At 32.7% G+C, this 12896-nt stretch overlaps 1 protein-coding gene and 1 pseudogene across 1 annotated transcript in view; both read left to right on the plus strand.

The window, feature by feature from the left end:
• The first annotated feature begins 3075 nt into the window (after window positions 1-3075).
• EPHA3 (EPH receptor A3) overlaps window positions 3076-12896 on the plus strand; it is a 339310-nt gene continuing 329489 nt past the window's right edge. Inside the window, exon 1 of the mRNA XM_051984382.1 lies at window positions 3076-3739. Within this exon, the coding sequence (XP_051840342.1) occupies window positions 3145-3739 (595 nt within the window). The 5' untranslated portion in view covers window positions 3076-3144. The remainder of the gene's footprint in view (window positions 3740-12896) is intronic.
• LOC127553578 (SAGA-associated factor 29-like) lies at window positions 9737-10663 on the plus strand (annotated as a pseudogene).

The following is a 12896-nucleotide window of genomic DNA, read 5'->3' on the forward strand; positions in this document are numbered from 1 at the left end:
TCTGGATTTTTAATCTTGTATGCACAAAACTTCATATCAGAGTGATAGTTTAAAATGCATTTCTCTTAAATGGTATAAAGTGCTGTGCTAGGTAATGAACAAAGAAACTCCAAAAATGTCTTTGCCCTCACAGAAGTTGCAGTCTAATTGCAGAGAAATTTTAAAATGCTTCAGTACAAAACCAGTACAAAGGTATTACATATCTTGCAAACGATTGGTAAGGATAAACAGAAAATTTTGTAGCAGTTCTGAGAAGAGATAGATAGGTCTGAAGTGAAATGCTCCTAGAATGCATGACTTGAATTGAATTAATAAATTTCAAATATGTGCTAAGAACTATTTACAGTATATTCTGGGAACAATGAATAGAATAGGTTGATTTGATGAATAAGTAGATAAAAATGGAACGGTTTATATAGATTGTCTTTTGGATATCTTTGACCATTTGGATTTTAACTTGTAGATAAATGGGGAACCACTTGTGGTGTCTCTTAATGCTACCCTAACCTTGTAGCTCCCCTTATTATTGTCCATCTGTCGATTCCATGGTTAGGCCATACTTACCTGTCTTCGGGCACCAACTGGGATAACATAGAGACAGACCACAAGGAGGTAGGGGTGAAGCAAAAGAGAACTTTATTCTTAGATAGCACATATTTATACCCCCATGAGGATCCAAGGGAGGGGAGGTCCTCTAGGAACCTGGCATAATGGAATTGGTCCAAGAAGAGGGAGGGAGGCACACTAGGCTTTGAGAGCACTGAGGAGGGAGACTTGGTACCTGGGGTCAGACACTATCTCTTGGGGCTATGCCCCACCTCCACGTTGAACTCGCCTGTGCCTCTGGTCCTCCCACATGCTTTGAATTGCATTCCTTGCTTCTAGAGGCTTTTTAACCCTTACACCACTGAAATATTTTTAGCAGTAAAGTGACATTTACAAAGTGATATTTAGAGATGTTTGGAGAAGATGAATTGGGTTTGCAGAATAGATTTGAAAAATTGGAGACTGTAATAAAAGAGAATGGTTAAGAGGCTATTGAACAAATAAGATTACTAGGGACTTATCTTCTGATGGAGAAAATGGGGTCTCAATCATTAGCAGCTGTGTTTTAAAATATAAATAATATAAGAAATAAATGTGGCATGGATGTTGGTGGGGTGATATGATGTGAAAACTTTGAAATTGTGATTTGGACCAATCATGTTTCCCAATAAGATAAAATATTTTCTTAAACTTAATTCCTATTGCCTCCAGGAATTTGTGATTTTTATGAGTTCTCCATTGGTTTGGTATTAAGCTAACTGCTTTGTAAAAGTAGAATAAGGTACTTTATTCTAACCCACTGGAACTAAGATGAATGAATGTCTGTACAAATTCTTGTAACTCTATCTTTATTCCCTCGCATGTATTAAATGCAATACTGAAGATAGTTACTATGTGTAATGGGATTAGATTCAGTTGCCTTATGTTGTCTCTCTCCAATTTCTAACAGATAATTCTAAAGTTTGCTTTGGGTCATTTAACATTACTTGATGTGACTGAAACCTTTAAAATTCAATCCTTGAACCTTCTGTCTATAGAAAATTAATTACAGAGATGATAAACATGAATTGTTATAATGGTGATTATTCAAAGCTCTTTGGCAACAACACATCATGTTTGATCCCAAACCTAGATTTTCCTGGGAAAAGATCAACAGATTGATAGATTTCTGTCTGTTTAGTCTCCTGTTCCTAAATAAGATCAAATTTTGGATAAAATAATTTTCTTTTTACTCTTTCAGCAAAGATATTGGACTGCTCCTTATTTACTTTGGGCAGGATTTGGAGCTATAAATACATGGAATCTACTTGAATCTTGGTTATTTGAAGGATAATCAGTGCCAAGAAGCATAGACAACTGAATTAAACAACACTGAAAGACTGCAATTTATCACTGAGATTTTATTCTTAGAGAGCAGAAGACAGGCATTTTCTAGGCCCAAAACTAATTTTCCAGAATTGTGATTTTTTGATCTGAAAGAAACCCAGTTCAGTGCATTTAACCTGTAGAATAAATAATGGTTGAATTGTTAATGCTAATTAATATAGATCAATTCAATAAACAAATATCAACAAAAATTTAATGATAATAATGGGTAACATTTACATAGCACTTTAAGGCATTGTACAAGATCTCATTTGATTGTTGCAAACATACATGATAAGTGATACTAAGGCTCAGAGATCTTAGGGAACTTGCTCCTGCTCACATAGCAAATAATTGTGAGAAGCAGCAAATGATCTCATATGCCTCTTGACAAATGTGCCACATACTTTCAATTAATCCACAGGTCCTTTTGCCATGTGATATGGTCTATTCTGGGATAGAATCTCAATCTTTGCTCTTATGGTAATATAAACATATAGTTAAGTATGATGCTTGATAAGTCTGTTATAGAAGTACATGCATATCAAAGTGAAGGCTCATGAGAAAATGTGATTATCAATTTGAAAAAAAATCAAAGAAATCAATTGATTGATATAGGAAGAGAGGATTAAAGTCATAGGAAGTGATGTGAATGAAGATATGGTGGCAGGAAATTACAATACAAGTTTAGAGGGTAGAGACTACTTAATTCTGTGCATGAAAGAAAGCAATAGAAATAAAGGTTGGAAAGGTAAAGTTGAGCTACTCTGTAAAAGAATTTGATTTGTGCTTGGTAGACAATAGAGAATTTTGAACAGAGAAGTAACATGATTAGGTCAATAAACATTACAAAGATAATTGTGGCACTTACATGCATGATGAATTGAAAATAGAAGAGAATGGAATCTGAAAGATATATTGAACATCTATGAGAAAAATCCAGAATTATAGTGTTAAGGATCTGGGCTAAGATGAAAAAAAGAAGAACACAAAAGGAGACATGTAAAAAGTGATGTCAAAAGTATCGCCGACAGAAATAATGGTTATATTTTTTGTGTGTTTATAATTTCTGTGAAACAGCTTAGATACCAACATCTCATTTAAAATATAATTACCCTATTAATGTCAATTCTTCTTCTTTTGTTGTTTGTTTTTTTCTTAAACTAGTGGGAAGAGATCAGTGGGGTTGATGAACATTACACCCCTATCAGGACCTACCAGGTGTGCAATGTTATGGATCATAGTCAGAATAATTGGCTGAGAACAAACTGGGTCCCAAGAAATTCAGCTCAGAAGATCTATGTGGAACTCAAGTTTACACTAAGGGACTGCAATAGTATCCCACTGGTTTTGGGAACTTGCAAGGAGACTTTCAACCTCTACTACATGGAGTCAGATGATGATCACGGGATCAAATTCCAAGAACATCAGTTTACCAAGATTGACACAATTGCAGCTGATGAAAGTTTCACACAGATGGACCTGGGGGACCGTATTCTCAAGCTCAACACTGAGGTTCGAGAGGTAGGCCCAGTAAACAGGAAAGGCTTTTATTTGGCTTTTCAAGATGTTGGTGCTTGTGTTGCCTTAGTATCTGTGAGGGTATACTTTAAAAAGTGCCCTTTTACAGTGAAAAACCTGGCAATGTTTCCAGATACAGTACCTATGGACTCCCAGTCCCTGGTAGAAGTCCGAGGTTCTTGTGTTAATAATTCCAAGGAGGAGGAACCACCCAGAATGTACTGCAGCACAGAAGGGGAGTGGCTGGTGCCCATTGGCAAGTGCTTGTGCAATGCTGGGCATGAAGAAAGGGGCTATGTTTGCCAAGGTAACATCATGCTTTAATCACTACTTAGAATTTTTCTGTTTCTGAGATGGGAATTTATCTTCAAGGAACCATTGTTTGCTTTGCCTTCAAATATATACAAGATCAAGGGGATGATCATTTTGTTAAAAAAAAAAGTTATGTTTTTTGTTTTGCTGATATAAATTATGTCTCTCATGAAAGAGTAATTCCAAAATTGTTGCATAGTAAAAAGAGAGGTGGTTTCTGAGTTAAAGGGTATATATTTAAATCCCATATCTGATTTTCATTACTTCATTATCTCAGCTTCTAAACAGTTTAACTTCCCTTTATTTCTTTTGGACAAAACAGACTTTGAAATTCTTTCCAGCTCCATATCAATGAATTTGTATGTTATACACACACACACACACACACACACACACACACTCTACAAATACAATGTGACCTAGTTTTGTTTTTTTCCCTTTTTATTTTCCCTTGGTTCATCCAAGGACCTTGCTGTAAGCTAACTGGGCAAACCCTTCCTTACTTTTTAAAGTTCATTGATCATATTGTTGGCACTCAGTGAGCTTTATGATAACAGACTTGACAAATTGTGATGGCCACTAATGTTGCTATTTAAATAACTCATAGTAATATTTATTTTATTTCTGTGAGTAATGATTTCTAATTCAATAAGGTCTTGGTGCCAGATGAACTCTCTCTGCATGTGACAGAGTTCTTTTTATAATAAAAATGAAGAATATTTTAGCTTGTGATGTCTATGGATAAAAGCTTATGATGTATCATTTAGGCTTTTGTATCTGTGTGACCAATGCAAGTATATAGTAATAATGAGTTTGTCTCATATGTTTTGAATTGAGTCCTTATATATTAACACATAAAATTATCCATAGGGAAGTTGAGCTTAATATTTCCTTTCTTAACTTAGCCTGCATTATGACTATTAGAAATAGAAATAAAAGTGATTTTGTAATTATATGTAAATACCTTTTTTTTCTTTTTTAAAATTATATGCCAAATGAAGACTGACTTGTTTTCCAAAAAGTTTGACATTTAAACTTGTTTATATAAATATAAACGAAAATATAAAGATTTTGGTGATCCCAGTCAATGGAATGTTGCTCTTTTCAGACTGTCATCTGAATTATAATATTTAGAATTATTATTATTTTTGCAAAGAAAATTGATTTGCACAGAATACTCAATCATTCATTGAGTCATTAGGCTCAATACATATGGAAGCAATGTGTCTACCTTGGTATTTGGTGATTTTGTCTCAACACACTAAATGAGACATGATATCATTTTGCCTTTACTCTATATACATTGTTTAAGAAATTAAAAAAAATGAGTAAAGTTTTTTTGATTATAAAGTCTTATGCTATTTAAGTTTTTGAAAAGCCTAAAGAAAATTTTATCTCTTATCTTTGATTGAAATGAAGCTTGATAGTTGTGTGTGTGTGTGTGTGTGTGTGTGTGTGTGTGTGCGCGCATGTGTAAGGAAACTACAGAGATAATTTAAATCCAAAAGAGAAATCCAAAGAGGAAGACAGAGAGACAGAGACACAGACAGTAAGAATTAAAATTAAGTCATTTTGGGTAAGACCTGACTCAGGATGAACAATAAAGCTACCAATTTTCCCTGTATTGACCCTTGCTAAATTACTTCTGTAGTTCTCTGGATGCTAAGAATAGACAGGTTTCTATCTTTTGTCAAAGCTGTGATTATTCTCACAGAAGAATGAGGATTTTCTTGAAGGTTGTATGGAAAATGAGAATAAAGGAAAACAAATGTTGTCAAAACAAATAGCTGATAATTCTATCAAGAAAACAAGTAATTAAACAGGCCACACAGAGACTGTAACATGTCAGTAGAAGTAACTTATATGCAAGCATGGAAGTAAAAGACATTGTTGGAGGACAGTTGTATCTAGAAAAAGAAGTGGGTAGGTCATGTAAAGATAACCAGACTGCCTGAATGATACTAAAAGAACAAAAGAATCTCTCTAGTGTTTTGGCTAGATCTAAATATACAGGCTTTGCAGAAAGGTGGGGGTGAGGACTTAATTGCATAGGATGAAAAGCCATTGAGTAGTTGTGTTCATTATTAATGGAGGGAATGTTTACTAATGAAATTATAGCTTCTTCAAAGTGTCAAACTATCTAAGTTTCCAATTATCTAGGATGACTAATTACAGTATGTCATTCTTGAAAATGTACATGTGCTGAGATGTAGAGGGAGAGTATGGTATAGTAAGTGGAGTCCTTGACTCATATTAGGGAGGTCTGAGGAACAGTCATATTGTAGGTATTATGTAGCTCCTCTTTTAGTCTTACTTTTCTCATTTGTAAAATGAAGCTGGTAATAATGATTACTATTATCTTTCTGTTACTTTCTGATTCTTAGGTTCCAAGAAATAATACATTTAAAACATTTTTTGCAAATAGCAGAACTCTATAAATATCTATTATTATTTTATTAGCTCTATTAAGGCATTGATTCACCTTTCAGCCCATATTCTAGACTAATTCTAATACTTGTGTACACTGCCTTAAAATTAGTATTGAAAAATATTGGAGCCAAATGTTACTGGGATCCCTGCATGAAAAAAATCTAATCAGGACATAGCTGCTCTTATCCTAATCTTAGTGTCAAGAACTCAATGGCTTTTTGTCCTGTGAAATTTCATTCTCCTCTCATCATCCTGTAAATCTTGTATATTGAGATCATGTGAAAGCACTGGAGACATTCTTTTACCATCTTAGGAGAGCCCAGATCTTAAATGAGATTTTGGGAACACATTTTTAATTCAATTGTATATAAGTCATAAATAGGCATTTCCTTCAGATAAACAGACCTCAGAAGAAGAGATGAAGGTCATCAGAATTGTATCAGAATTGTTATGTCTTAATAGATATTTAGAGTTATCTGTAGCTAGCTATTTCAAACTCTTAGGGCAATTTTAAGTTTTAATAATTTAAGAGCTAAAAGTGCTGCAAACTTACAAAAATAAAATTTGAAATGTTACTTAAAAGTATTGCTATAATTTTAATCAATTCAATGTGTTTATATTGTGCTTTACATTTCAGGTATACTTTTGAACTTCTTAAAAACTTTCATCAGCTCATGCTCAGTGACTGGAAACATTTGCAATTTTAGTCTTAATATCATGTACTTAACAAAATTTTGATAAATACCCATAATTTTAAAGTGACCCCACAAGAAAAAAATCTAATGGAACTAGATCGGATCCCTAAGATGGCCAAGAAAGAGGATCTTCTCTATTAATCTATTGATGTGAGAAAGTTTCATCCTGAAATTATCACTACATGATGACAGCAATCTTTCTTGTTATAATTAAAATTTTTAAATTTATTATTAAAAATCCATGAAACTATGTAAGCATATAATACATTTAAATAATTAAACTTTCAAATAATGTTTTTCTAAGTTCATAGCATTTATGCTTCTGAATTTATTAAACTTGTTAAATTTTAAAATATACCAAGATTTTTGAGACATCTATGTACATTATATGTAACATATTATGCACAATATTTAAATCATATATAAAACAATATATTGTATAATATATGAGATTACATAAATATATATTAAAATTTCTTGATATCATATATATTAATTTTTTTTAGTTTCCAAAAGTTCTACTATACATTTAGAAGAACAGAAATACCTTTTGTTGTTCTTCTTAAAACTTATTTTAAACATTTTTCGTGTCTCACTCATGCTGTAGGTACTCCCTCTATCTTTGGCTTAGTATATCAACAAATCAATAATTATTTTTAGACCCCTTACTGTGGAGGGCTTGGTGGTATAATGGATAGCATACTGGGTTTTGAATCAAGAAGACTTTCATGAGTTTAAATTTGGCTTCAGATTCTAGCTATGTGGCCCTAGGCAAGCCCTGGTTGCACCTCATCTGTAAAAATGAGCAGAATTTTTTGCCAAGAAAACTCCAAATGGGATCAAAAGAAATCAGATATGTCTAAACAACAACATTTGCCATGAATTCTGCTGGCTTCTGGGAACATATATACAAGAAAAAAAGTTCTTGTTCTCAAAGAACTAACATTGTAAATGGAGAAGACAACATGTTTATATACAGATATATGAAAGTGAGTGGTTGCTGGGAGATAAGAAAAAGGTCTTTTGTATAAGGTGGCTTTTGAGCTCAGTCATGAAGGAAAGAACACATTCTTTGAGATGATAGTAAGGAGAAAATCCAATCTATTTCTGGAAGTAGAAGGGAGAGAGATCTAATATGCAATCCTAAGTGTGAGGAACAGAAAAAGGAACATTTTTTTTTTCTGGATGTTAGTCTATGTGCAATAAGTCTGAGTAGATAGATAAGTTGAGGCCAGGTCATGAGGGGCTTTAAATGCCATATAAAATAATTAATAATAAAATGATAAAATTTATCCTGGTAGTGATTGAATATCATTAGAGTTCAATAAATAGGAAAGTGACTAGGTCACATTTGAGATTTAAGAAAATGAATATAAAGTGAGTGAGATAGCTTGACATAAAGTTGCAAGAGGAGATATTAGAAGGCTTGCCTAAGATCACACAGCTAAGAAGGAGGCAAAATTTGAACCCAAGATCTTCAACTCCAAGTCCAAGCAAAATATAACTTTGTAAAAGGATTAGAAGGTTTGGAAGGAGAGAGAATGTTACTGCATTATTGTTCTTTGTTTTTCCTTATTCAGAATTGGCTCAGAGATATTTATGATAAAGCTTTAAATCCTTGGAAAAACTCTGGTTTATAATGGGAAAAGTCACTAACACCATGGAGCACTGAGGTGGTCATGTAACCTCACAGTCTTTGTTCCTTGAGTAGTTAAAAGATATGGGTTTAGAATTAGATGTGGGAGAAATAGCAAGTTATTCCAAGGAAAGAACCACAAAAATACAGTCAGAGAAAATCATAATAAAAATCCAGGGGTGAGAGGTGGGGAAAAGGAAATATTTTTTTTTCTAAGAATGTATTTAAAAGCAGATAGTCAGAGTATGGTCATGGCTTGGTCGGCAGATTTTGGTTTTAGATTCAATCAGAAATCAGAAATTCTTTTTCACAATCAAATGATTAGAGAAAATGGAAAATAAAACAAAATATTCTAGCTTGTTTTGAAAGATTTTCATCATAGGATAGTTTTCAGGTGACCTTCCAGAGGCCAGTGATCCATAGGCTTTCTCATTTCTGATGTCAGTAAGAGAGTGTGTAGTAGAGATTTGAGGACTGACTTGGATTATTATTATTATTATTATTATACTTAAACTAGTCTTTTTGACTAATAACTAAAGATTTCTGTGGCTCCTCACAATTATTTTATTTTATTTATTGAGGAATAGCTGAGAATGTGTATTCTTGAAAAGTGTATAAACACTTTGAATATCCACCAAATGATGAATATAATACATACACTAATGAATAATTTTCTTCCTTCTTTTTTCTCATCTACCCATCCAACCTTTCTGGAATTCAACTGGTTTTAGCTTCTCTCTATTTTAGAGAGAAGAATATATAGATTTTTAACATTACAATACTTATAATAATATAATTAAAATGCCAACCAACATCTTAAATATTTACTATAAATAGAATAGTGGTTCACTATATAATTAAACTTATTTAATAGAAATGCTCCTATATAAATATAAAAATTATAAATAAATATAATATAAATATAAATAAATAAAATATCTGTTTCTAAACTTTTAAAGAAAGTAGCAAGTTGTATTTGAAACTATTGCTAGTAACAACAGGCTTTTAGACCTATATTTGATTATGCTCAAATTAAATTATATGTAGCTTCATTATAAAATAATAGTCCGTCCTCAAGTCTTATTATGTGTCTATTATGTGCCAGCACATTAAGCTAAGCCCTGAGAGTACAAAGAAAGAAAAATAAATGAAAACTCCCCAAAACTATCTCTGTTGTGACAGAACTCACAGTTTAATAGTGGAAACAATATGCAAACAACTGTGTTCAAATAATATACATATAAGAAAAAATGGAAATAGTAAACAGAGGAAATATACCAATATTAACGATTACTTTAAAAAGAAGAAAGTTGAAAATTGTCTATTAATTCATCTAAATGAAAACAGTACTGAGAGTTTTCTATTTTTGGTAATAACATCCAGAACAGAACCATTTCTCTACTAGTTTCTATTTCTTTTTTCTTTATTTCGACGGATATTTCTCCCGAGAGCAATTGTAGTGATAGTAGCGGATGTTTAGAAAGCCCCTTAGAGCAGTCCTTATTTCAGCGTCATGAGAAAACAGTATTTACCACAGCCATGGCATTGGTGTCAGCATACTCCAGAATAGCTGAACTACTGACAGAGCTCCATCAACTGATTAAGCAAACGCAGGAAGAACGCTCCCGAAGTGAACATAACCTGATCAATATCCAGAAGACACGTGAGAGAATGCAAACAGAAAACAAAATCTCCCCTTATTACCGGACAAAGCTTCGAGGTCTCTATACCACAGCCAAGGCAGATGCAGAAGCAGAATGCAATATACTGCGCAGAGCTCTGGATAAGATTGCTGAGATCAAGACTTTGCTGGAAGAAAGGTGAATTGCGGCTAAAATTGCAGGATTATACAATGATTCAGAACCTCCACGGAAAACCATGCGCCGGGGAGTGTTGATGACTCTATTGCAACAGTCAGCCATGACATTGCCTCTGTGGATTGGGAAACCTGGAGACAAGCCTCCACCCCTGTGTGGGGCTATTCAGGCTTCAGGGGATTATGTAGCTAAACCAGGTGATAAGGTGGCACATAAGGTTAAAAGAGCAAGGAACAGAAAAAAAGAATAGGATCTTTCTGTTTCCATCTGGATATTTTCCCATCATAGCTGATCTAAAGAGAAGCTGGCAAAACACAAAATTACTGGTAACCAAGAAAAATAATCCGGGGACATTTTGATATCAAACTAATTTAACATTTAAGAAGGTAATACAAAGAATACTGAAAAGCATTGGAATCTAATTTAAGATAAAATGATTGAGTTAGAAATGTGATTCTCAATCAGACTAGAATTGGAGATCATCAGGAGAAATTGAAGATTGGAAAGAAAAGCACAAAATCTTAATTTAAAGTATTTTCTTTAAATTGTTTGAATTATCAGCTTTAGTGATTTTTAATGTATTATACTCTGCTTCATTGAATGAGGAATTGTGGAACTGATTTTTAAGCAAATTTTTTTATATATGTATATATTAATACAAATATAAATGCATATATACATACATATTTGGATGTATATGTATGTGTGTGTGTGTGTGTGTGTGTGTGTGTGTGTGTATTTACATAGATGTCACTTCTCAACAACTCCCTCCCCTGAGCCCACTAAGAACCATCCCTTGTAACAAAGATTGGCTGATTGGCTATTTCTAATAATGTATGTTTCACTATGAACTTGTAATGCACTGCTTTCCTGATCAAAGAAAAAAGGCATTTTTCACCATGATCCCTTTGGAGGCAAGATTTTTCAATTAAACAGGGCACATGATGTAGAATGCCCAAATTGGCGGGGTTTTTTCCTCCCTTAAAAGTTAAAACTATAAAATTAAGTTGTGAAGTGATAACAAAATGTTACAGATAATATAAGTGATCTGTTATTACTTAAAGTTTTTCATCAAGACTATCAATGTATTGGTATGTTTTCTGTTAGTTCACACACATAGATTTAGAAAATGCTGAATTTTGTTCATTTCTTGGTATGGGTTTGCTTCACTATATTTTTCATTGATGGAAAGCTTGAATTCTAGAGTAAAATTTTAAAATTATTAGTCCCTTCCTATTTATATTTTATTTACTTTGGTTGATTTGGAAAAGAAGCATTAGAGGTATAGGAATAATATGTATTTTATCGCAAAAATAGAATTTGAAAAATATTCCAAAAGGTCTCTATACTCTTCTATCTTATGGTGTTTTGTTTTCTTTAGATTCTTTTGCATAATACTTTGTCTATATCTCAAAAATAATCCCCTTATTTGAGCTTTATCATTGTCTGAAAAATGGACAATAGAATTTAGGTTAGAGATAGGTTAAACCTGTATTAAGGGAATAAAAAGGAACAAGCAATTCTTATACATTCCAGTAGATTTAAACCTTCATTTGAGACTTTGTGAGAAAACGAATAGTAGTTCTAATTTAGACTGTACATTTCCATTCTTAAGTTATTTGAAAACTACTCTAGTTCTTTGTTCTATATGTCCTAGAAATCAGATTATTTAGAGCAGACAGAGACCATTTAATTGCTAATGTATTTAAAAGAGATATAATTGTGGTTAAATTTAGGGACTACAGACAACTCATAACTCACTATGACAAAAAACCTCAAAACAAATAAGAACAAGTAAAATTTTATCAGTAATGAATCCTAGCTTAAAAACCTAATTCAAGAACAGTTCTATAAATAATGGAAACATTAATTCATAGGGATAAAGTTAAAATTGGTAGTTTTGAAAGGTTTATATAAGAAGCATTCTGTTAAGAGTTCTGGTCTTAGATGTGAATACCTAGATTTAAAAGCCACTTCTGACATTTTTTTTTTTTAAACCTGGATAAAATCATTTTCATGGGACAGCTTTAGGGCTCAGTAGACAGAATGCTGTATCTAGAATTGGGAAGATATGAGTTCAAATATGACTTCACATACTTAATCCATTGAAGAAAGAAATGGCAAACCACTCTAATATCTTTACCAAAAGTAGAACAAACAAAACAAAACAAAAAGCAACTCATAGACAGTATGGGCCATGGAGTCACAAGGAGTCAAACAAGACCAAATAACTAAATTGCAAATACATACATACACACACATAGATATACATGTCGATTCCACAAATATTTATGTATTTATATAGTTATATATGTGCATATGTAGGTATTCTGTATAGTGTTGTGTGAGTATATACAATATATATACACACAAACACATACAGCATGTTAACAATTCAGGTCAGCTAGATGGCTTAGTGGATAAAACACTGAACCTAGAATAAAAAAGGCATGAGTTCAGATTTGTTTTTAAACCTTTACTGGTTATGTGAATCTAGGTAAAACATTAAATTTCTGTTTTGCCTTAATCTCTTTGGAGAAGGAAATGGAAAACCACTGCAATATTTTTGCCAAG

Source organism: Antechinus flavipes, chromosome 3 (genome assembly GCF_016432865.1).
Source record: "Antechinus flavipes isolate AdamAnt ecotype Samford, QLD, Australia chromosome 3, AdamAnt_v2, whole genome shotgun sequence".
In the NCBI taxonomy this organism is placed as follows: Eukaryota; Metazoa; Chordata; class Mammalia; order Dasyuromorphia; family Dasyuridae; genus Antechinus; species Antechinus flavipes.